The sequence below is a fragment of the Nansenia antarctica genome (assembly GCF_963989245.1).
Source record: "Nansenia antarctica genome assembly, chromosome: 11".
In the NCBI taxonomy this organism is placed as follows: Eukaryota; Metazoa; Chordata; class Actinopteri; order Argentiniformes; family Microstomatidae; genus Nansenia; species Nansenia antarctica.
Genome location: NC_137681.1, coordinates 16,457,118 through 16,484,110, shown reverse-complemented (window position 1 = coordinate 16,484,110; position 26,993 = coordinate 16,457,118). Strand labels below are relative to the sequence as shown.

General features: G+C 43.1%; 1 protein-coding gene across 1 annotated transcript; it reads left to right on the top strand.

The window, feature by feature from the left end:
• Positions 1–968: 968 nt before the first annotated feature.
• Positions 969–26,727, top strand: hectd2 (HECT domain containing 2; the record flags this gene model as incomplete). The annotated part of the gene is made up of 21 exons (XM_080541757.1): positions 969–1,058; positions 1,552–1,678; positions 4,863–5,001; positions 5,203–5,305; positions 6,078–6,167; positions 6,259–6,323; positions 6,535–6,580; positions 7,979–8,088; positions 8,597–8,745; positions 9,072–9,195; positions 9,963–10,059; positions 10,710–10,817; positions 11,325–11,457; positions 11,956–12,044; positions 18,161–18,319; positions 20,618–20,692; positions 20,813–20,900; positions 21,049–21,155; positions 25,827–25,942; positions 26,251–26,394; positions 26,607–26,727. The coding sequence occupies 21 exons, from the start codon at positions 969–971 to the stop codon at positions 26,725–26,727; spliced, it is 2,280 nt and encodes a 759-aa protein (XP_080397883.1).
• Between the last annotated feature and the right edge of the window lie 266 nt (positions 26,728–26,993).

Below are 26,993 nucleotides of genomic sequence, written 5' to 3'. Positions count from 1 at the left end.
TTTCAGAGGAGTAATTCTTATCAATATTGGCACTAGAGAAAAATGCATGTAGCCAAAATGTTGTAGGCTTACTGTAGCCAATACAATACCAATAGAGTTGGTTACCTGATGAAAAATCGTGAGCTTAGAATGATAAGGTTCTATCTCCGTTTAGGGAAGTTCAGAGATATTGAGCGTCAAAGTTTTTACATTCCATTATGTTTTATGAGATGGAACCTTTGTATTTTATTAATTACTAACTCAAAAATGTCAACATTTTAAAAATACACACAGGCATTAATAAACACCTAATGGATAAGATTATGTAAAAAACTCAATTTTGACAAAAACCTTATAATTCTAACGTCACGAAATGTAAATATATATATATATATATATATATATATATATATATATATATATATATATATATATCTGTAGATATTTCCTTCCTCAGTCTAAACAGAACCCGGTGGGTGAAGTGGGGCTGACTACTCACTCAACACGGCGCACAGCGGCCAGTGCTTACGTAAGGACAACCGCGGTATCCAAGCTCGTAACTATGTACCTCCTCTTAAACAACATGGCGCATATGTACAGCTGCGCTGCAGATCCAGACGACAAGTCCAGTTACGTGGAAACTAAGTAACGTATTCTCTTCTAGAACATTAACACGACTTTTGCGATATTCTCTATCGGATGCAGCAGGCGCTCGCGACTGTTTAGATGTGACCACGGCACGACTACGGCATCGTTCTCCGCGCGCTTTAACAAAGTTTTGCGCGAGCGTCGTACTCACCTGCCTGCCATGAAGACTTGGACCATCTCAGGTTCTGAAACGTTCCTTTTTTAACACATACCGAATGTTGAATGTTTGACTAAATATAGGCCTATCTATGCGGGTATTATGTGCTGTTGTAATATTTTATTTTGTAATCGTTAAAACGATGTAACTGCGACATAAACTAACGTTTTCCACGGATTAAGAAATGCTTCTCAATATGAGAGACAACACGACACTTTCTCATGGGGGAAAGGAGAAAGAGAGGCTTCCCCCTATTTCCAATCATTCAACATCTGTGAGTATAACAGTCTGTCTTTTCCCTATGTAACCACTCTTATTCCGACAATGTGTTAAAGAAAAGATGTTGTATTAGGCCAATGTTTTATTTTCAAATTCTTGAACAAACAATTATGCACATTTCACACAGTTTTTTCCCCATGTTGTAATATGAGTAGTATTAGAATAATAAGTAGTACAATATTGATATAACGTTTTTTTTTCCTCTTTCTAAGTATACTTTTACCCAACTTGATTTTAAAAATAGGTGTTACATTTTAAATAAAAGGGTGTGAACATTTTAGCCAGCAATTGCGCAGTTTGGGCTGAATCATATGAATAATGGATTCATGCATGTCGAACTGTCACTTTTAAAGTAACATAACTAACATACAGTACTGTGCAGTACAGTACAGAGACATATTACAGAGGGGATTGGATTCAGGACTGAATGTCTAATTCTGTCTATTCAGGATCCCACTTCTGTAATATTGATTCTCTTTTTATGATAGGGCCTTGATCGGGGATCAAAGCTGCCATATCCGTCCCTCAGCAGTTTCATGTCTACTGCTAACCACAAGAGAGAGGCTAGTGGTCATAGCTTCTCTTCTCCCTTCATCCTCCCGGGTATAAGGCATGGTAAGTCTCTCCATAGTAGCGATACACTCTCCGTAGTAGTGAAAAAATGGGCTACCTGGAACCATAGGAGGGTTCTTCAGCTGTTCCTGTGGGAGGACACTTTGAAGAACAATTTTCGGTTACATATAGAACTCCTTCCAACAAACTGTTCTAAATGGAAACCAAAACTCTTCTACTGTTTGAACATTGAACCCATAAGGTTTCGTCATAGGGTGCTCCTACGGGGACACCTGAATAATCCTTTTGGAAACATCCTTTTTTCTAAGAGGAGACCTTACTGCATCAAAGTTCCAGCTTGAATGCTGAAGCAACAAACTGAAGTAACTCTGATTCTGAATCTCATTGTGAACCAATTGAATCAAAGTTTTAGTCAAGAGGCACTGTCACTAATAAGAAAATGATCACAGTATCACAGTATCCCTATCAGCATTGCTACATGTCATGACACATTTGTGACAGGGTCTGGTAAAAAAGTCCTCAAGTTGGGCAATGTAATTTCAGTTTTTTTCCAGAATATGAAAGTGCAGATTGTAAGCTTTCAAATGATATGTCATACATTGAAAAGATATGCTTATTTGAAAGTTGGTACCATTCAAACCAAATACCGCATAAACTTCTTCTGAATCAAAACACACGCAAAACAGCTGCTAATAGCTAGAAAGCTAGCAAGGAACATCACTATGAACTGCATGTTTAGCACATCACAACTTGCTTATAGAACATCAACATGCTAAAAACACATAACTACACATAATTAGGCGATCACACAGTCCTTGCTTTTGCACATGTCCTAAAACATAAGTTTGTTTACAAACCATATATCACTTGCCCAGTAGCCTACAGCAGACTATACAGTGAATCCAATTCACAAATTATTTAAGTATTTAGGGATCCTAAAAATGTTGTTTGTTATTTGTTAGTGGTCTCTTCAATACTTAAACGTTTGTAATATGCAAAAAACCTGAATAAAAAAACAAAATAAATAATACATATAAAAAATAACTTAATTAAAATAAAAATGTTGGTCATTTAGGCGACTTGAGAATTGCCGACATGCGGACCTTTTCACCAGACTGTGTCACAGACTGTGTATCACTACCTTTAGACCTACAGTGTGTAGACCTACAGTGTGTTTTAGCGTTAGGGTTTTGATATTGAACAGATATTGTCTGTGGTATCAATACCCTCTGATTGATATGAACAGACAGAGCTGTTGTTGTATAAACAAATTGCTCAGAAGGAACACATCGACCGTATAACAATATGCCTGAGAGGATTTCGAAGTAAATCTTTTTCATGACGCTCACAAAAGGACTCTCTGAATATCAAAGTCACCCATTCGGCTGCTTTGAATTAATGAACGATCCTCTCCAAGCAGATGTGTTAGTCGTGCTTTCTTCTTCTCTGAGATCAAAGATGTTGGAGGAGACTTGAGGATCAATGGCTCATACACATGAGCCAGGCAGAGGGCCATTCATGGCAGCCTCTTCCTTCCGATGGAGAAGTTGCTCCGGATGTAGTGAGAGGCTGAAATGACTGAAGTGTTTTCAAAACGCAAGCTGTTAAATGTTGTCACTTATACTTGCAAATATGGTTGGTTCAAACAGAGGCCCCTGGCATTTGTTTGGAGGAGATCATTACTACAGGCTTTCACCCATTGCTAGTGTCTTCATATTATTTCTGTATATTAAAGTCAATTTGAAGTAGTGAAATAAGAATATTCTGCATTATATCATGCATACTTACTGTGTATACCCAGGAGCCTCCCATGATTGATAGCCTACCTGTATTGTATCAGTATTATATTTATATACTGTATTTACCTGTGTTTCATCATTGGTCACAACAAGTACAGTTGTAGGTGGGCTAGATAACAAGGCCTTTCCATTGAATATAATGTTTGCGTGGGTGTGTGGATCAGGGTTTCCGTTAGAAAAATTTGCCGCCGGACATCGTGTCCGGGAAGATTTCGATTTACCGGACAAACGTGAATTATTCCGGTCATCATATTAAAATATAATTAAAAAAAATTAATTCAAAATCATATTTTTTTTCTCCAAATCTAATATAGCTGTTTGTCGCGGTGATTACTGTTGTGTAGCGGCCTATATATGCCATTTAATGTCTATTTCTCATCCGATACGATTAGATGCGAGCTATATAATATATAATAATATAACATGATTCGCATGCGCGCTATGCCATTATGTCCAGTGCTGAACGGGCGCCTCACTGGGAACTGAACAGACAGCATCGATCAATGAACGGACTCCACATTACGTTAACTGAAGTTTGTTAAATTGTTTGGGATTAATGTGAGTTTTCTATTTTCTCTTTCCAGTTTTACCCTTTTTTTTTTTTTATCAATAAAACAACGTCATTTCTATAACCAGGGGGGTGTTCCATCAACGTCGCTGGAGGAAAGTCTGGGCTTGTTTTGACAAGTCTCGCGAGATCTATCAAGATATGCCTGGATCTTTATAAGAGTCTCGCGGGACTTGGCGAAGTGGGCCTAGGTTTTCCTTTGGCGACGTTGATGGAACACCCCCCAGGTCTCGCTGGTTGGGAAGGCATTTCGTTTAGCTGCCTGTCAAATCATACTTAGGGGATAGCCCTGTAAGCTCATACGGGTCTGTATGTCGTCCTGAAGACCGGCTGTTAGATCATATCGCTGAAGTTTGTCTCCATCTTAGTGTAAATGTTGTCCGTTTCGTTTGTTATCCTTGTTATTGTGCGATAAAGTTAAGGCTTTCCGCTTCGGGCCACCATTTTCAGCTGGGCACCGGACACACACACACTCGTGCACGCGCGGCACTGCCCGAGAGAGAAGGACCCGCCCCCTTTGGTTAGCCTATAGACTGGCTGGAGGGGGCGGGTCCTTCTCTCTCGGGCAGTGTTGTGTGTGTGTGTGTGGGTGTGTGTGTGTTTGGTGCTCAGCTGAGAATGGTGGCCCGAAGCCAATTTGAATACAAAATGTGAACTTTAGCGAATTGTATTCAAATTGTGCTTAGAGGGAATTATTTTCACCGGACATTTTGTCCGACGAGTTTTCAATTTGTCGGACTTAAACAAATTTTACCGGACAAAGACCGGTAATTGCCGGTTAACGGAAACCCTGGTGTGGATGTTTGTTTACAGTATTTGTTTGTTGTTTATGTGTGTACATGTGCTCTCCCTTCTACAGGTAGAGAACTTCCCCCCATCTGTCCTGACGTCAGACAGAAACATCGTATCACCATCGACATACTGCCCCCTGAGGTCAGGGCTCGCTTTAACTCCGACCCCGTCATCCCCCTCCGCACCAAAACTGCCAAAGAGTTTCAGTAAGTTCACACTGAACACAGAGAACAAACACACACACACACACATACACACACACACACACACACACACACACACACACACACACACTCACACACTCACACACTCACACACACACACACACACACACACACACACACACCTTTTCCTCACCAACATACCCAAACACAAGATCGAACAGTATTTGTCTCCTGTGTTTCTAGGGAGGATGTTGAAAGAGCAACAGTTTCAGGAGATTGGAAACATGTCCATGATTTCTACTTGACTACCTTTAGTTCCTTTTTGGAACTGAATGCTGCCTTTAAGGTGGGTACAATTAGAGCCCTAGCCAGGGCTGAGAGTTTCATTTGTCTTGAGACAATTATCCAATAATTAAAAATAATAAGATTTATTCAGACTTATTACACTACACTGTACCAATTCATTTGTGTGCCTGTAAAATTGCTAAACGAAACATTATCAACTTTGAAATATTACTAATGAATGTGCGAAATAAAAGTGACTATTGTTTGGGTGTTTTAAGTTAGTGAATAGACTCTTTCTAAGGCAGGAAAAGGGGAATTTGGAGAGTTGTTTTTAAGTCTGTAAATGAATGAATGAAGTCATTCAGAAGGTCGTAAAAAAGAGCACCTGTGAGTAGTTTCCATGGCGACTGTTATTCATGGGAGCTGAACCTATGCGGTACTGTGTATGATCATTTATTGCAAGGAGCAGTTGTGAAATGTATAGCACGTGACTATCAGGGGAGGCTGGTAGCGGTAGAAATCGAAGGATGGGCTCGTTGTTAATGCATGGAACAGAATATACAGTATGATACCATTCCTCATACCGTTCCATGCATTACAATGAGCCCACCCTCCGATTTCTACCTCTACCAGTCTCCAATGGTGACTATTCACAAGACTCATTGAGATGGGGGAGCTTGTTACTACCAAGAGCCTCCAGAGCAGAGAGATGTCATAACACAGTCTATTATAGAGTGTGCCTTTCCCCCCCCAAACTGAACCAGACTGGAACTGAACGAAACAGCAGTAAAAGCAGCCTAAGCTAAATGTGTTGCTCATTCCTCCTTTTTCAGAAAGAAGCGAATTCTCCATTCAACACGATCGAAGACTCAGGAATCAACACCAAATTTGTCAATGCTGTCTACGATGCCGTAACTCTCACGGTATGAACAGTAGAACGATAGTTCCAAAGCAACGGTTCAGCATGTCTGACTGATGCAATTAAACCATGTCATTAACGTTGATTCCACACAGCCTCCTGATACTCAGAGAGCTGTGCTGAAGGGGATCATTAACAGCCTGTTACGAGAATGGAAGGGGTGAGTAGTACTCTCTCATTGTGCTCTCTCTCTCTCTCATCTCAATGTAGTATACTCTATAGTTGTGCTGTGCTTTACATTTTGTCAACAATCAAACAGTACATGCTTCTAACGGAAAACTCCTAAACACTTAAACGTAGGATTTTAATTATAAAAAAATGTGTAGAGTGCATTGACTAAGCATTGAGAATGTTGTCCGCTTTGTTTTCAGTCGTAGAACGAAAGATGACCTGAGAGCATATTTCATCCTTGTTCAGGTAACCTCAAACTACTCCTACATTCAAGGGTGGTCTTTTGACTGCTAATAGTTACACCCACCACAGTATACATAGCAGAGCAAACTCCTTTCATTATGTAACTCAAGAACATGGTGTACTTTCCAGTAACAACGGCAATTTCCTCATTAGTGAAGTGAGACAGTCTCTGCACGCAAACGTATGGACACACACATTCACACACACACACACACACACAGGCTCCATGTGCTCCACAGTCGTGCTCCACAGTCGTGCTTTGTGTGTGTGTGTGTGTGTGTGTGTGTGTGTGTGTGTTTCAGGCCCTGTGTTGAACAGAGCAGCCTCAGTAGAGGGCAGACAAGCTGAATAAGAAACACAGGAAGCTCTTGATCTCCTCTCTCACCGCATGGCCCATTGGCTCCAGTCTTACTGTAGCCCAAGCAGTCAGGCAGGCAAGGCAGGCAGGCTGGCTGGCAGGCAGGCAGGCAGGCAAGCAAGCAAGGCAGACAGGCAGGCAGGGCTCTGGGAACCAGTGCCTATAATGAGAGTTAAGTGTTTACTTCACACATGAGCTACAGAGGCAGTTCTGGGCACCGTCCAAATATGGACACGACCATTAGACACAACGTCTGGGAAAGACTGAGACTTAGAACTGGGAACAGGGTTTCTGTTGCAAAAAAAAAATGTGAATTAGTTTTTTATCCATTCATGGTTTTATTATTGTTTCAGACATTTTATGACATTTCGGAAGGCAGTAAATGAAAAAGCACATATGCTTTCTTTCAATCCAATTTTTCGTGGCTATTGAGCTTCCCCACAACTCTCTTTCTCATCTAAATTGAGTGTATGATGATCTTCATCTCAGGGTCGTTCATGGGCTCTCTGACCTACATTTCACATAGGATTCTGCGTGAAATTGAAAGGCAAAGGCAATTTTTGGGTTGATATGTCTGGTGTTGAGGTCTGTCAGATCGTGGAATTATTATTCTCTCTCTCTCCCTCTCTCTCTCTTTCACTCTCTCTTTCTCTCACTCTGTCTCTCTCTCTCTCTCTCTCTCACTCTCTTTGTCACTCTCTTTCTTTACCCCACTCTCTCAGTTGCTCTTGCTCTCTGCCTGTCCCTCTCTCTGTGTCTATCTCTCTCTTTCTCTCTCTCTCTCTCTCTCTCTCTCTCTCTCTCTCTCTCTCTCTCTCTCTCTCTCTCTCTCTCTCTCTCTCTCTCTCTCTCTCTCTCTCTTTCGCTCCACTGAGGGATGAAGGGATGAGGTCATTCCTGGAGTGGAAAAGTCTGGTTTCCTCTGTAATGCCAGTCTTTATTAAAAGCCAGACTTCTCCCCTCCGCTCAGAATGAAAAGCTATATTTCCTTCTTGAAGTAGCACTGCTGCCTGCTTGAAAAAGCCTCCTCTCTCTCTTCACAGAACCCTCAATGCACCAGCCACGCCACGTACGTCATCTATGCACACTTACTGAGGCAAATAGCCGCGCTGGCTGAAGCAGACCACTATTTCCTGATGCACTGGTTTAAGAAGTGAGTGCACAATGTTCCACTGTGTTGTGAAGCCAGTCACATTTCTGTGCCGTTCAGGATACACAATGATGTTATCCTTAAAGTAAATAGAAGCCTTCACACAGAAACCAAGCTAATTGTATTGTTGGCAAAAGCACTGTAAAAGACTGTTAGACTCAACATGGTGTTTATAAATTAATGATGTGTTGAAGTAATTTTTCTATTTATGTTATTTCTTATGCAGAGAAGGGAAATTGATTCTTTTGAAAATACTTTTTGGGATATGTAGCTAACAACTAACAAGGTTTTAGTGAGTTTGGTTGGAAAAATCCTAGTGCTGACCAGTAACAAGTGAGGATGATGATGATGATGATGGTAAAGATGATGAAGAAAAAGCTGATGATCATGATGGTTGTCATGATGATGATTATGATAACAATGATGAAGAAGAAGATGATGATGATGGTTGTCATGATGATGATGATGATGATGGCTATGATGGTGATGATGATGTCATGTCCTCTCTCAGGCTGTCCCAGAAGCGTTTCAAACAGCTGGTGGAGCGCCTTCAGCTCTTCATCTCCACACGTCTGTTCCCAGCCAAGCCTGAGGAGCTTCCCCCCATGGCCAAGTGTTCCTGGTGGATCCCCTCTGCCACCAAGGTCCTCTCTCTCCTCAGTGAGTATCTCACCCCCCCCCCCCCCACTAAGGTGAGTACCTTAGTGAGTATCTCGCTTCACCCCCAACCCCTCAGTGAGTGCCTCCCCTTACCTCACCCCCCCCCATCAAGGCCCTCTCCCTTCTCAGTGAGTATCTCGCCTCAACCCCAACCCCCCCCCCCCTCCCCTCCCCACACACACACACCAAGGCCCTCTCTCTACTCAGTGAGTATCTCCAGCAGTGTAGAGGTGTTGACACATGCATCATATGGTAATTGTATGCATATACAGTACATAAAGTGGTAACTTGTAAGCTAAAGTTGGTTTGTCTCATTTTCTCTCCAGATGCAGCCAACAGCATTTCTAACCCTGCCATTCTTCCCTTTGTGGAGTTCTACAACCTCACTCTGGATCACACAGACTTCATGGAGGACTATCGCACCTGGCAGACTCAGGGAAACTCAATTAGGTGAGTCAAGAAAAGATTCTCTCATATCGATGAGAAGATTCAATTGATAATTGTTGTTTTAGGATTAGGAAGGAAAGTTGTTCTAGTCATCTCTTGTACTCTTACATAGCCTTGTAGAACTAGCCGGATAATGCACGCTATACTGTATTGTATATTTCAAGTGAAACAGAATGTTAGCTTGTGATACCTTGCTGGTTTTTACAAGGCTAGTTATAGCAAACTCCAGGCTAAGCTATGTACTGTAGTAATAATCTCAGTGTTTCACTGTAAACAAACGGAGCTCCCCCTTGTGTCTATCTCAAGCAATAGAACAACTGATTTATTGATGCCAGATTTTGACAACCACCTCCCTAGTGAGATCATTCTCACACATGTGTTCTGTACATCATTGGATACAAACCAGGGGAAGCTGGTGGAGGTAGAAATCGGAGGGTGGGCTCATTGTAATGCATGTAATGGAATGAGGAATGGTGAGGTGTGCACATGTGTTTGATAACATTCCTCATTTCATTCCATGCATTACAATGGGCCCGCCCCCTCCGATGTTTACCTCCACCAGCCTCCGAAAATAAAAGACAGGCCTGCATACAGTATTGCAACATTATAGGATACCAAATACTTGCGCTGTCCCCAAAATGTTCTGCAATATCATTCCCATGTGATACACGTAAAAGAGGTCCTCTGACCTTAATAGGACTGCCTGGTAAAAAAATAAAAATAAAAATAAAGATAACCAACAAGTCCCTCCTTTCCCTCTGGCTCCCCAGGTTTACATTCTGCCAGTTCCCCTTCATCCTGTCCACAGTAGTGAAGAAGGCTATCATTCAAAAGGACTCGGAGCAGCAGATGATCAGCATGGCCAGGGTGAGAGGTCACCACTCACATAGGTCCTTGTCAGGAGTGGCTGATGGAGGCAGAAATCAGAAGATGGGCTCATTGTAATGCATAGAACCAAATAATACCATTCCTCATTCCGTTCCATGCATTACAATGAGCGCGTCCTCTGATTTCTGCCTCCGTCAGCCTCCCCTGGTCCCTGTCACCTCCTGTATGTCAGTAGTGACAGCGTAATGAAGTATGGCTAGCCCAGGATGAGAAAATAGTCTGCACTTTTCAAATCCTCATGGTTACCCCCCAGTGCTGATGTATAGAAGATGCATGCATATTGAAAATACTGTAATAGCATTGTAGAGTCAGACAGTAAAAACAGTCATTTTGAAGATTTGTCCTGTTATTTGACAGTGAACATGCCACTACCTCTCCTTTGAAACCTGCTGTACACACCTGTGACTGATTTTGTTTTAAGGTTTATGTGGCACTCACAGTGTTTTAGAGAAGATACTGTTCTGTACAAGATAGTGCACACTCTAGAGTACAATGTACACACATGTAAACGTCACTGCTTTAGACTCCAACGTGTTCTCCCCCTCTCTCACACATAGCCAATGTAAACATCACGTACTGTGGGAAGCAACCTCAAATAAGGAGTGTCTGCCGGTTGTTATTTATTGCAGCAAAGCCTGGTGGACAAAGTGTCTCGCAGACAGAGAGTGGACATGAGCCTGCTCTTTCTCAACATCAAAGTCAGGCGGCTGCAGCTGGTCAGTGACTCACTGGATGAGGTAATACGATCATCACCACAGCTAAATCTGGACACCCAGAGAAGCATTGCTTTAGACAGCCTGGCTTGTTTAGAGGCAGTGTCTTGATTGCTATTTGGGCTATGCTGTCATGCAGTTTTGTGATATTTCATCATAAATTATCCTGAATTAAGTTGAGATCATAGCTGTTTTACTGCTTTGGGTTTGAGCGCTTTGCTGTGCCAAATCTGAAACATCTAGTCTATAAATGTACTGTAGAGTTGATAAGCCTATATCTATCGCAAATACAGTGGAGGCTGGTGGAGGTAGAAATCAGAGGACGGGCTCATTGTAATGTATGGAATGGAAGGAGGAATAGTATCAAACACAGATGTTTGATATCATTCCCAATTCTGTTTCATGCATTACAATGAGCCTGTCCTCTGATTTCTACCTCCACCAGCCTCCACTCTCTCAGATACAGTATGTTCTGGAACTTTGGCCAAAACTTGATGTGGAAAATGGCTCAACTTCTCTCACTGTTTGTAGCTGACCAGAAACCGAGCGGACTTGAAGAAGAAGCTGAAAGTGACGTTTGTGGGCGAGGCTGGTTTAGACATGGGCGGCCTTACTAAGGAGTGGTTTCTCCTCCTTGTTCGCCAGATCTTTCACACAGACTACGGTGAGACACATGGGACAAACATCTGATACAGATTTTATACTGAGGTCACAGCTGCATAGTTTTCACTGTACACAAGACAGTTGTTATGTCTGGAGGATACTGATTCACATTTTCCACAGAACATACTTTTATCATTGATATAGCATAGGTTTTAGATCATTGTTTTCCGCCTTCTACCATACTCTCACCCACATTCATACTATCATGAAGTACCCAGACTGAGAATGTTGATCCCACCACAAATTAAAAACACGTTGTCCAATCTCTAATGGTCATGTCTTGTGGCCAGGATATAATAGCTGTATGTACTGTAATAGTGCAGTATTTTCGAGGACCGTTCTATTTCTAGTAAGTCTGCTTCGCTCTGGGACTCACAAAAGGAAATTCCCATGTATTCTGAGAACATTTGTTTTCTTTCTCTGACAGGGTCCCTTGTGTCATGTTTGGGTGGGTGGAGTTATGTTTGACCAGTGTATTTGTGTCTCCCTCCCTCTCCAGGCATGTTTACATTCCTCAAGGATTCCCACTGTCATTGGTTCAGCAGCTGGAAGTGTGACAACTACTCTGAGTTCCGATTGGTCGGAGCCGTATCCTTTCATAGAATACTGTGATGTGAAATACATGAACAAACCATCCAGCCTTTCTTGAACTGTAAACAGCTTCTCAATGTACAGCTGGAGTCCATGAGAGAATACGTCTAGCACTAGAAAGTACATCTACTGTAAATATTGCAAGGTTCTTTAGTTTCTCACTCACTCACTAATCTTCGCTAGATTCCTGGAGAGTATTGCCTCTCCAGTTCTCCTATGTGTACAGTATGCCAGGTTACTCAGATCGTAACAAATGTAGAAAATGATATTGCACCACTCAATAACACAAATCTAGAGCTTTTTTATTTAGAGAACATGTTGTTTTAGTTTGTCATCTTTTAAACTGTAAATCTAATCAGATGGGGCTTTGAAAAGTTTTAGTAGACTGTCACATGCATCTGTTACTGACAGCATGCAAAATATAACCATTCGTTGTAAAATAGATTACGCACTTTGACACTTTTGTGCTGAGAGGGCAGTGTTTCCCCTGTGATGAGTCGTTGCCGTAGTGAGTGTCAGCTTGTGCGCACATGGCCCTGCCTCCCAGTGAGGCTGTCTCAGATCTCGCCACGCTGCACAATCACAAGTGATGATGAGGGGGCGAGGGAAGGAGACACAGAGGCAGCCAGCAGGGGCTATGTCCTCCCCTTTACCTCTACCATTGTCATCGTTGGCCGGCTGAAACATGTTGGCAAGTCCACCTCCACCCCCATCCTCTCCTCCTCTTCTCCTCTCCCACCTCATTGTTGCCACTCGGTCAGTCTGCAGGCTGAGGCAATGTTGGCAAGTCCACATAACCACACAGACACACATACACACACGCACACACATACACTCATGCACACACACACACACACACACACACACACACACACACACACACACACACACTCTCACACACACACAAACCTCTGCCTCTGCTATTCTCTCAGGCTGAGGCAATATTGGCCCTCTTTCACCCCACCCCCTTCCAGCTGACCAGTCTGTCAGTGTTACTGGAAGCAGACACCGGAGTGGCTATTCTCTGTCTGGGTCTGTGCAACCAACACTGCATGCCAACGAGAGGAGAGCTCATTGCTTGACTACAGTATCAAAGTTTACAGTAGGAATAATTGTCAATGGAGACATGCATATTCATCTTCATCTTCATCTTCATCTTCATCTTCATCTTTATCTTTATCTTTATCTTTATCTTTATCTTTATCTTTATCTTCATATTCATATTATTATAATCGTTGACTTGAAGGCTATGGAGTTAGAAATCACAGTGACAACCTAGGATTGGCACATGTAACAGGAGCTACCCATCAATGGGGTAATATATTTGATCTGACAGCATCGCAAGGAATGTCCGACATTACTGTTTCTGATCATTACTGGTACGGTACTTTGATACTACAGCAGAACAAACGTTTTTTTTAACTTGTAAACTCCTTTGACCCATACATTACTTGATAAATGAAATGGTTGATGCCTTTAATCGTAACTTGAGCAATACATTTACATATTATGAAAGTGCAGATTGTAAGCTTTCAAATTATGTGTCATGCATTGAAATCGTTGAAAATAGTTGAAGAAGATATGCGTATTTGAATGTTGGTACACCTCAAACCAAATACCGGAGAAACTCGCTCTGAATCAAAACCATTGCGTTGGTAGCTAAGCTAGCAGCTACGAAGGATCATCGCTATGAACATCTAACTGCATGTTTAGCACATCACAACTTTTTGATTCTGAACATCAACATGCTAAAAACACATAACTATACATAATTAGATGATCACACAGTCCTTGCTTTTGAACACGTCCTGAAATGTACGTTTGTTTACAAGCCATGTATCACTAACCCAGTAGCCTGAAGCAGGACGGGAGGCGATACAGTGAATCCAATTCACAAATTATAAGTATTTAGTGATGCTAAAACGGTTGTTTGTTATATTGAGTGGGCTCTTCAAAACTTAAACTTTCGTAATTTCGTAAAACTGAAAATACTTTTTTCTTTTAAAAGCTTTTTGGTTATTTGCGCTAGTTGAGAATTGCTGACATGCAGACTTTTTCACCAGACTGTGTCAGACGGTCGGCTGGCAGACCAAGGTACAAGCCAAGGTCAAGACCAAGGCAGAGAACGTCCTCTTCAGGACGGGCGGTCACCCCCTCCTGCAAGAGACACACTGGGTTTCTGACGACAACCTCAAGCTGCCTGGGTTCCTCCTCGCTGGATCCATCCACAGCAAGAAGCATGGAATGGCAACCTTTGTCCGGGAAGGATTGAGTTGGTCAGCCACTAGTGACTAGTCAATCTCCACCTGGCTGCAAACATTGAGTGGTGAATGTGTTGTGAACATCTGTTGTGAATGTATACAAGCCCCCACCAACAGTGCTGACTATATCATCACTTCCATCTGTAACTGCTCCCACCATCTATGCAGGTGACTTCAACTGCCAACATACAGATTGGGGTTACAACCACACATCACAGGATGGTGAAGCGCTGAGTGAGTGGGCTTCTAACACTGAAGCACTGCTGCTCTTCGACCCAAAAGAGCCCCCAAGCTTCTTTTCTGCATGCTGGAACTCTTACACCAACCCAGACCTGGCCTTCGCCGTATGCCGCAATAACAACCTGAAACCGGAGAGACGTGTCTTGGACAGGTTCCCTCGTTCACACCACCGGCCATCCATCATGAAAGTACCATCACTGGTACAACCGGTAGCTGGCAAACCTGTCAGGAGATGGAACTTCAGGAAGGCGAACTGGCAGTTGTTTATGGCGGAAACGGAAAGAACTGCTGGTCTCCTGGACCCAGAAGCAGCTGATGTGGATGCTGCATATGCCGCATACTGTGAAGTCCTCCTAAGGGCAGCAAAGCACAACATCCCGCGTGGCTACAACAAGAACTACATCCCGGGCTGGGATGAGGAGTGCAGCTGCCTGCTGCGCCAACACCAGCAGGCGAGCTCCAGGGAAGAAATGGACGCAAAAGCAACAACCCTACTGCAGAAGCTGGACGACACCCGAAGGGCCAGGTGGACTGAAGTAGTGGAATCTATTGACTTCACCCACTCTAGCCGGAAGGCGTGGCAGACCATCAACCTGCTCTCGGGGAGAAAAACAACACCCCGCAGGTGTCCAGTGACTGAAAGCTGGAGTAGTATTCCTGGACCTGACAGCCGCCTATGACACCGTCTGGCACCGTGGACTACACCTGAAACTGTTGAGGACAATCCCGGACCGGCACATGGTGAGGTTCATCATGGAGATGCTATTGAACTGTAGTTTCATCCTACAGACCAGCGATGGCCAGACCAGCAGGCTCCGAAGGTTGAAGAACGGGGTCCCGCAAGGCTCCGTACTCTCACCAATGTTGTTCAATATCTACATTCACGACCTGCCGGATACAACATCTAGCAAGTACGGCTATGCGGACGACTTGGCCATCATGCTTCGATGCCCAACATGGAAGGCGATGGAAGATGGCCTCAACCGAGAGACATGGGCATTCTGGCAGCCTATCTCCAGAAGTGGCACCTCCAGCTCAGCATGGGCAAAACAGTGTCTGCAGCTTACCACCTCTACAATCGGGAAGCAAGAAGGGAACTGGTCATGCATGTTGGCAACAACCACCTGGAGTTCCAGCAAGCCCCCAAGTACCTCGGTGTAAGCTTGAACCGGACACTGTCCTACAAGCAACACCTGGATGAAGTGAAGGCCAAAACAACTGCAAGGGTCTCACTCATCCGCCGCCTGGCAGGTTCGACTTGGGGAGCTTCTCCCCAGACCCTACGCATATCCACGCAAGCCCTGGTCCTTCCCTTAGCAGAATACTGCGCCCCTGCCTGGAGCAGAAGTCCACATGTCAACAAGATAGACCCTGTCATCAACAGCGCCCTCCGGATAGTAACCGGTTGTCTGAAACCCACCCCGGTGTCCTACCTGCCAGTCCTAGGTGGAATCGCCCCAGCCAGTCTCCGACGGGAAGCGGCTACCCTCGTCTTGGCAAGAAAAGCCCAGAAGTATGACTGGCACATCCTGCACAATGCCACAACAACAGCGGCACCACCATGCAGGCTCAAGTCTTGCCATCCCTACAATAAGGCAGCACAAGAGATGCTACAGTCTATCCCTGAGGACTTGTCCAGAGACGCCTGGCTGGCAGCATCCTGGAAACAGACGTGGGAGACGGCTGGGCCCTCCCGCATCCATCGATACATCCGGGACCCAGGAGGCGGTGTAAAAGGAGAAGACATGCCACGACATCTATGGACCTCGCTGAACCGCCTGCGCTCTGGGGTCGGACGCTTCAAATCATCGATGAGGAAGGTGGGGCCTATCGGACAGTGCGGCATGCGAGTGTGGCGAGCCTGAACAGACTGCTGAGCACATAATCTCCGGCTGCCCCCTATACAGCCCACCTTCAGAAGCTGGCCTTTTCCACTTAGGACCGGAGACGAGGGCGTGGCTGCACGACACTGAGTTGGCCATCTGCTGATATACGAAAGAAGAAGAAGAAGTACAGGTACACAGAGTACAATTCTTAGGTTCAGGTTCTTCGACATTGGCATTGCAGAAGAATACAAAATCAACAATAATAGAATATGTTAAAATACGTAAGTAAGGTAATTAATCAATTGAGAAGCTACAGCTGGTTCAGAACTCTGCAGCTAGACTCTTGACGAAAACAAACTTTTAGAGTTGATTTGAAAAGTATTTTATTGATTTGAAGGCTCTCAATGGCTTAGCACCCCCATACATTTTAGAGTCCTTGGTGTCCTATGTCCCCTCATAAGCCTTCAGGTCCTCTGAGGCAGGTCTTTTAAACATACTGAAGGTTCCCAAAAGAAAATTGGGGAAGCCGTCTTCATCCATTACGCCAAAATTGTGGAACTCCCTGCCAAAAGGTATCAGAGAGGTAGACTCAGTTAACATTTTTAAACGACAGCTGAAAACATATCTTTTTAATCTGGCATACAATTACTAATACTTTTATTTTCCTACTGTTTTTACTTATTTTGATTATTTTATTGTTTTTTCTTTTTATTAAAGTTGTATTTATTATTGTGATATGGTTGTGATATGGTTGTGCTGAACTATTCGTTATTGTGATATGGTTGTGTTGAACTTTCAAAAGACTTTGAGCTGCATAGTTTGTATGAAAGGTGCCATTCAAATAAAGTTATAATAAATAATAATAATAATAATTATTATTATTATTATTATTATAGTATCAAAGAGAGAGAGAGCAAGAGACAGAGAGAGAGCGAGAGAGAGCAAGAGAGCGAGAGAGAGAGAGAGAGAGAGAGAGAGAGAGAGAGAGAGAGAGAGAGAGAGAGAGAGAGAGAGAGAGAGAGAGAGAGAGAGAGAGAGAGAGAGAGAGAGCGAGAGAGAGAGAAAGAGAGATGATAGAAGTAGTTTTCTTTAGTCTTATTGCTGTAGGTCTGCAGATACACTCCTATGTGTTTTATCCACTCTCTTCCCAGCTTCCCATGGAATTTCCCTGCGGCCTCTGCCAATATAACTTTAAGCATTTTTCCAAACTGCCATCCATTATAGCTAACTGCTAGCTCTCTGTATAGTGCTCTACAATGCTAGCTCGAGCACAGAGCCTCCCCAACAGTAGTTCCATATGGACAACACATGTAGAGGGATCTGCCAGTAGCAGCTGGTAACACTTTAGACTCCTGGCTTCCTTGGATTTCAGTCTAAATGTATAATACACCTGCTGTTTGTACTGATCATGCCTCTTCAGGTCCCCTAAAAGCCAATATACATGGGAAATACAGTAATAGAGTAATGATGGTGGTCGTTAGCACTCACTGCAAGGTCTGTTCTGTTCAGTAGGTACAGAATACTTGTGTTGTTGTGGAGCTGATATTGAATACTGTAGTTAACATTTAGTAGGTATGTTTTTAACCTGAATGCTGTGTTATATACAAAATATGAACATACATTCTCTTTGATCCTGTAGTCAAGCAATGAGCTTTCCTGATTATATCTTTAGTCTTGGGTATTGTAGAGGAGGATGTGTAATTGCTAGCTATATAATTACTATCTTACTATTGCAGTAGAGACAGAGCATTTCCACTGTTCACATCCTTAACTGTCTGTGTGTCAGCTCATGGGGCTAGCTGTCTACAACAGCATCACCCTGGACATCCGCTTCCCCCCCTGTGTCTACAAGAAGCTGCTGACCCCGGCAGTTGTGCCATGTGAACCTGACACCACGGTTGGCATGGCAACCCTCACCCTGGAGGACCTGCAGCAAGTCATGCCTGTATGTACCCAAGCTGTGACACACACAGCCCCCATTTCAACCATCCAATATCTCTGCTCCAGCTCGCTGTCATCCTCTCCCACGTAACAGGGCACTCCTTTATTCTAATAAGAATCATGGACAGAAGAAGCTACTCGTTTACAATGGTCAGGACCTTTGGGACAGAAACACCTGATTTTGTTTAGAATGACATTAGTCATTAGTCGTAAGTCATAAGTATGTCATTCTTATTAGAGGAGTGTATGCTGAAAGTTTTTCAGAGTGGCTCTTTTCTCCTCTGGAGAATAACATAGTGTTGTATACCACTGGAGGCTGGTGGAGGTAGACGGAATGGATTCTTCATTCTATCTCATGCGTTACAATGAGCCTGTCCTCCGATTTCTAACTCCACTGGAACACATGCACACTGCCGTAGGGAAAGTGCTCGTAATTGAGAAGGGAGTCTGGGAGTCACACGGCTTCACCACATCACCAGTCTCATTAATGCTGTGGTGCTGCAGCCGAGATGAGATGACACCGAGGCAGGTCTCAGAGGTGCCATTAGAGCTGCTGGGAGGGACACTGCCATCAGCTCTGAGACAGGTGATAGGCTCCTACCCACGGGTGTGACACAGCACAGCCAACACGGCTGACTAAGCACTGCGGATAATTGGAGATCTTGTTTGAACCCAGTAATACCAGTAATGCCTGTAATAACTGTAGTCAACAGTCTAGGGAGACGGGTGTTTTGTGCGTAGATGTGACGTGGGATGCTTTTTTTTTGTTTGTTTGCTTACTGCCTACTGCTCTCAGACGATTTTGATTGGTTTATGCCACATGACTTTCTATGCTGTAGTTTTAACAGATTTTAAGTATTCAGTCACTATTGAAAGTGATTGCATCCACTCAAACTCAAATAGATTTTAATGGACTTCAGTGTTGGTTCTTTGGTTGAATTTATTTTTTACACCAGTTCCAGTATTAACCAGCAGAGGACTCTCACGCCTAACTTATACACCCGTGTGTTTTAAATCCAAAAACTATGAAGCCCAAAAAAACCTAATAGCATTACATTCTATTAAGTTTACTTGTGTACAAAGAATGTACACAAAGTATTTTACCAGTAATAAAACATTCTATTCTATTTCACATATAACATCATGTTATATATTTGTATGCATGCATCTTACCGTGTTGAGTTTTGCTGAGTCAGCCCCTCGGAAACCAGATGTTGGGTCTTTTACTGGGCAGTTGGCCTTCTGCAGGCTTACATAACACCCTGAAGCCATTTCCCTGTATCCCTGTTGAATACTTTTCCTAAATTTGGGGGTGGACCGGAAAAAACGACAGCGAGTTCTTAAAAAAAAGATGGATGCCAACCAATGCTGACGTCAAACACATTTAATTGGTCCTCAAGTGATTCTAATGTATTGTTCCTTTAACTGTATTTATCTGGCCACGTTATGAGGCAGAAATGACACTCACTCTTGCTTGGAAAAACTAAATTGCAGATATTTAATATGGTTTCATGTCATTAATAAGGCTTAGCATTATTTTCCTGTTGTTTAATCCAACATTTTATTTTACGTTGATGATTAAGTTGATGATTTCACTGTACACGTTGATGCAGTAAAGAAACATCATTAGACGCATGGATACAAAAGAACAGTGAAGTCATTAGAATGTCAGAGTTTCCCACCATAAAAGAAAGTTTAGAACATACTGTACTCTACTGTGCTGGGCACTATCCCCACAGTGGCACTTTTAAATGACAAGATGCTGATGTTTGCAGTATTCTCAATACAATTGATTTATTTTGTATACGTATTTTTGATTATTGCTGCAATCCACCATGGATTCTGTGGAAGGCAAATCATTTTGTATAACTATACTTGCAGTTATTAATCATTTTTGTATAACTATACTTGCAGTTATTAATCAGTTTGTATAACTATAATTGCATTTATTAATCATTCTGTATAACTATAATTGCATATATTAAAGAACACAATGCAGAGTAATATGTATGTACAACCAAGGTTAGTCTGGAAGACATTCATGTATGGTTGGGTGCTGGGGGGAGAGATAATGGGGACCCATGGATATCTCCAATTAAGTCATGGGATCAGAATGTTGAGAAACTGGAAGGTAGTCCAAGAAAGAGAGTCCAAGAGTTTGATAACCAACCAAATGTATTAGGAAGAAAGGATTGTTTTCATCCATAATTCCTTGTGGAGACTGGTTATTGACTAGAATACTGAACCCTATTTATTTAATTTAATACACATAGAATTGATTCTGATTTTGTATTCCTTGCAGGATCTTGCTCACGGGCTTGGGGAACTTCTCAGCTATGAGGGCAACGTGGAGGAGGACTTCTGCACAACCTTTCAGGTCTGGGAAACACACATTTGTTAATTTGCAATGAAGCTTGTGCATCAGTCGTCAGAGTCAATAGATACTGTTCATAAAGTGGAAAGATCCACTAATGTGATTGTGATGATTCATTTCTAGGTTTCCCAGGAAGAGCTGGGGGTGATCAAATCATACAATTTGAAACCAGGAGGAGATAGGATCCCTGTGACCAACACCAACAGAAAGGGTGAGAGAGCTGCAGATGTCCACAGGCTAGAGAGAGAAGAACACTGTTCCACAGCAGCATGGAATAGCTACCTTCCCTGGTTAATATACTATGCTCTCCTAATTGTGTGTGTGTCTCCTAAAATGTGATTATATTCTTGTCTCTGCAGAGTATGTCCAGCTGTACATTGATTTCCTACTGAATAAGTCCATCTACAGGCAGTTTGCTGCCTTCTACTATGGCTTCCACAGTGTGTGTGCCTCCGATGCTTTGATGGTAAGAACAGCCAGAAATCTCAAGTTATCAATCTAAAAGTATTGTGACAATTGTGGGAAACTGAAGTGCATTTTAACATCCATTGGATGCTTTCTGAAATGATACTGAAGTAATTCCTGAGTAACATCCTGAGACCTGAAGAAAGTAGCAAGAGAACTGTGGAAAAAGAAGGACAAAGGTGATTGATATGTAGCATTTCAGTGTCTCAGCAGGACCTGTAGGAAGAATAGAAAGTTCCAGATAAGACCAAACAGCATAGGGAGTGTGAGGCCCACAGAGGAAAGGCTGAGGGTAGGGGTAAGGGCTGTGTGTCAAATGTTCACTGTGTGATTATCTGTGTGTGTGTGTGTGTGTGTGTGCGCGTGTGTGTGTGTGTGTGTGCTTACATGCTCATGCTTGTATGTTTGAAAGTGCGAACTATATGTGTGCGTGTGAAGTGAAGTGAAGTGAAACTTTATTTATATAGCGCCTTTCGTACATTAATGCAACTCAAAGTACTTTAGTGCACTCATGCGTGCGTGTGTGTGTGTGTGTGTGTGTGTGGGTGCGTGTGTGTGCGTGCCATGCACCTGGCTTGCACATATTTGTGTGTCCAACTGTGCACACACGTGCATGCTCGTGCATGCATGTATGTGTGCCTGCTTCTACACTTCTGTGTAATGTGTGTGAGTGAGTGTACTGTTCCTCAGCCCTTGCTAAATGTGTTCACAGGGGCTCCCCGCCCCCTCGCTTGGCACAGTTCTCCTAGTCCTGACGGGAGGTTTTGTGTGCGCTCTGTCTCCACTCAGTAACCAGGCCCAGCGGGCCAAGAGGGGAAGGCTTGTGAGAGTGCCCTATAGAAAGAGTACGTAGGGAACCACAGCAAATGGGTGGTGTGACATACTCCCATGAATATCAATCAGAAGCTCCACAAAGCCACTGTATTCACACAGACACAGAACCTTCCAAGTCTTATGTGCATGGTTTAACATGGTAGAGGGGGGGGGCCTTGTCAGGTCCATGTGAGTTCATTAACGGCCACTAGCTGCTCTTGTCTTTGTGAGCATGGTCAGTGGCTTGCAGACTGTCACATGTTATATGCACTACATGGCCTTCCTTGTAAAAATATAAACGTAAAATCTCATTTGGACTAACCTGGTACAATGGTTATATGAACAATTATACATACAGTATATCATGGAATATATGCAATATACACTATGACTAGGCTCATATGCATGTATGCTGTGTTGTAACATCTGTCTGATAACAGAGCCGAGTGATTTCATGACTTACTGTATACTGACGTCATTTGGTGATCTGCCTGGGCAACTATTCTGCTGCACCTCCACAAAACAAATATTTGATTGTTCAACAATCTCTTTGGTGCACGTGTCAGTCGATGCCACAGATAGTATTTAAGTCATGTCGCAACCGATCCCACCGCAAACCAGTTAAATAGTAAAATCTTAATTACACTTTCATATTTTTTTTTTCAAATTTTTTTTTTTACACGTTGGCATGTGGGAACAGCAAGTCACAGCAAGTCAACCATGCATGATTTTTTCCACTTAGAATAGATATAAAAGTATACTCTTATATGCATATCGAGTACGTATCATATTTCCAATTGCATGTTCTGCAGTGGAGGAATCGGAGGACGGGCTCATTGTAATGTATAGAAAGCGGAATGGAATGAGGAATGGTATGTTTGATACATTGAGCCTGTCCTCCGATTTCTACCTCCACCAGCCTCCACTGGTTGTTACCACAGGCGTACAGTACAGTATTAGCCTGGTCCCCTGCTCTATGTGTGATACTTAGTCATTTGCCTGAATTAGACATGGTGCAGAAGCTACTACTGAAGCCTTTCTGTTTGCACTACAGATGATTTAGGGGAGCTAAACCCCCCAGGTGATCTTGGTGGAACTCCAGGAGGAGAGCAATGCTACTCAACGTCGTTATTACCATCTGAATTCTCTCATCTGTTCTTGTACCATCTCCAACACAAAATCCTGCAGCATTACTTTCATTAGACATTTTCAAATGTCATCAGTTCTGGCAGATCAGGCGATAGTGTAGTTATCTTTTCCACCTTGGCTTTGAGTGCAGTGCTAAGGTGAACAGGGCTGTGTGTGTGCAGGACAGGTCAAATCTAGGTCAGTGATAGTATATCAGAAAATCCTGCAACATTACGTTCATTGAACATTTTAAAATATCATCCGTTTTGTGACAGTCTAGTGACAGAAACACAGATTTCAGCTCCCCAGACATGGCCCAATGCCATCAAAAGCAATCAGCTTTCTGAACAAGCTCCTCCATGTCCAGTTACGCAACAGTCGTGTCTACATTCTCTCATGGGTTGCATAACCGGCTGACAATAATAACTCATCGGCTGGCTGGTGTGGTGACGGGGTGAGAGGAGAGGGGTGGTGGGGGAAGGGAGAGGGGTAGTAGATAGATGCACAATCCCAGATTAGTCAGTAACGTTATACCACGTCAGGCCTTGGCAATGACACCTGGCCAGAAATGTGCCCAACAGCGCCGGGGTTGCATTTGTGTTTGTGATTTGTGAACAAGGTGACACTGTAAGAGGCGGGGTTGCGGCGGTGCAAGCAGTCAGGGGCCTGGCTCGTGTGTATTCATAAGCCGGGTGTGTAGGGGGTGGGGCAGGGATGTGATAAGAGCATGCGAGTGGACCGTGGAGTCAAACGTGGTCAAGGACAGGCAGTTATGGTACTGGGCAGAAAGGCCACATCTAAAAAGGGTTGCAAAATGTGGTCACACTCATCAAGTGTGTTACAGCTTATGAATGGATATCGGATGAATGGATAACTGCAGACATTGTCTGTGACATGGAGGGCCCTATTATGCACTTCTTAACTTGCCGTCTTAAGTCTTAATTAAGACGCACCGCCAGGTTAAGACCTACCGCCACCCTTATTATGCGCTTCATACGCGCTACTGCTATTATGCAGGTGTCGATAGGCGCCCACACATAAGACGTAATACTCCCGTGCATATATTACTCATTGTGGGAGTGTTCATATGTTAATTAAGTGCACTAGGCGCCCCTGCTATTATGCGATCTGACTTTGCTCCTAGCGCTAAGAAGTGGTTTGAAAAGTTCTTAAGTTTAGACTTCATGCACGTTTTGAAACACGAGCGCGCCTCCGCGGTTTGCGCATGCATGTGGGCACACATGAACACGCACGTGGCTCCACGGCAAGACGTCAATTACGGTCACAGTATAAATGCCACCACTGGCAAATGTTAAGCCAGAGAGAGAGAACAATGGAATATATCCTAGGAAGGAATTATGATAGACGAAGACGGCGCGCCGAGCGCATATACCGGCAACGACTTTGTTACCTCGGGCCAAATCTCAAATCAATCCTGGATTCGTGATCTAAGCATTTTAGCGCTTTCAATTGGTGATCCAACTGTTAATAATGCTATAATATATTGCAATTACAATTATATTATAGCCTATTATTAAAATATGTATAATATAGCCTATATATATATTCTTTTATTCTGTTTACAGAGCAGCAATGCTTGTATGAGCTGCGCTTCACCCGTCAGGCAGTAACTGACATATGTCGTTTGGTCAGCAATGACCTCATGCACGAGCTTGTTACTTTCTTCTGCAGAGAAGCGCGCTGACCTCCTTCTTAGGACTTCCATAATAGCATAGCGCTAATGACTCAACGCAGCCGGTTCTTAAAGGGAATGGCACCTGGCACGCTGATTGGGTTGATTGAGAAGACGCCCAAAACACACCCATGACTAATTTCTTTGCTTAGCGCCGGGTTTTAGGCGCCGACTACCGCACGCATAATAGCAAAGTGGCCTTGACCACGCCTCCACGTCTTAAGTTTAGATCTACCGCCTCGTCTTATTGCTTAAGACTTAAGAAGTGCATAATAGGGCCCGGAGAGTCTTACTGTTGTTAAGGCACATGGTGGGAGTACAGCACAGCCTCTTATACTGAGCAGCAGGGATATACACTATATGGACAAAAGTATGCGGACACAATTAACATCTGGGGCTGTTTTGATGGTTTGGGCTAGGCCCCTTAGTTCCAGCGAAGGGAAATATTAATGCAACAGCATATAATGCGATTCTCGAGAATTGTATACTTCCAACTTTGTGGCAACAGTTTGGGGAAGGCCCTTTCCAGTTTCAGCATGCCAATGCCCCCATACACAAAGTGAGGTCCATAATGACATGGTTTGCCAAGTTTGGTCTGGGAGAACTTGACTGGCCTGCACACAGAGCTCTGACCTCAACCCCACCGAACACCTTTGAGATGAATTGGAAGCAGGCTGCAAGCCAGTCCTTCTCGCCCAACATCATTAATGCTATTGTGGCTGAATGGGAGCAAATCCCTGCAACCATATTCTAAAATCTATTAGAAAGTCTTCCCAGAAGAGTGGAAGCTGATATAGCAGCAACGGTGGGACCAACTCCATATTAATGCCCAATGCCCATGGTTTTGGAATGAGAAGTTTAACAAGCATGGGTGTGATGTTCGGGTGTCCCAATACTTTTTTCCATATAGTGTACCTCCCTTAATAAACGTTTTAATGCTTTTAAGGGCTTTCTAAATGTGAATGCATGCATCTCTCTCTCTCTCTATCTCCCTAGTCAAACTGGATAGTGAGTCTGTGTCTTATTGTCATTGTGTAGTTGCTGAGGCCCGAGGAGGTGGAGATCCTGGTGTGTGGCAGTCCCAACCTGGACATGGGCACCCTGCAGAGGGTGGCACAGTATGAGGGGTACAGCAAGACTGACCCCACCATCAGGTAAACCACAACATCCATTGTGTGTGAGGGTCAGCTATCCCATTGCTTGTGAAATAAAAGACAATTTTACTTGTTCATGATTGAATGAATGAATGAATGAATGAATGAATGAAAGCTTTATTTCGAACATGTGTAAAAAGAAATAGTTATAACAACAAAAGACAAAACAAAAACAAGAAAAAACAAAACAAAACAAAAAACACTATTTACTTAACATGTCCGAAAAGGATCATAATGTAAAAAATGTAATTCACAGAAATTCAACTGAAAAACATTGTATTGAGGAGTTTTGTGCTTTCCGTTTGCAGGGCATTCTGGGATGTGGTGCTGGCGTTTCCTCTGGAGCTACAGAAGAGGCTGCTCCACTTCTCCACAGGAAGTGACCGCGTCCCTGTCGGAGGAATGGCCGACCTCAACTTCAAGATTGCCAAGATCGACGTCTCTACTGACTGGTGAGAAATCCTGTACTAAATATAACTGGTGTAAATCCTTACTGTAAACGTGTTGGAAAATAAACTGATAGTGTCCATCTTAAATGCCATTGGTCTTTTTGTGTTAATTATACTAATAATTATTAATATTTATTGAAAATAATTATACACTCTTTTCCTCCTATCACTATAAATGTATATCTTTACCATTCTTTCAACATGATCTCTTCCAGGTTGCCTGTATCCCACACCTGTTTCAACCAGATCTGCCTGCCTCCATACAAAAACAAAAAAGAACTGAAGCAAAAGCTAACGATTGCCATTTCAAACGCTGAGGGCTTTGGTCTGGAGTGAGAGTCAGATAGAACAGTAGAGAACCTGCCATGCACCTTGGTTTATTTGGGGTTAGTAGCTATGTACTTTGGGACATGTTCAGACATGCTATTGGTGTACCAGTAAGCTCTCTGAAGCAGTATTTCTTAGCAACTAACTTAACGATCTACAAGGATGAGTGATAAGTATTAGAAACAAAGACCACTGAGCACACAAGCCTACAATATTTGGTTCTTTGATATCAAACCGAACAAGATTCTGCATGGTAACAATGGAGTCATTTATTA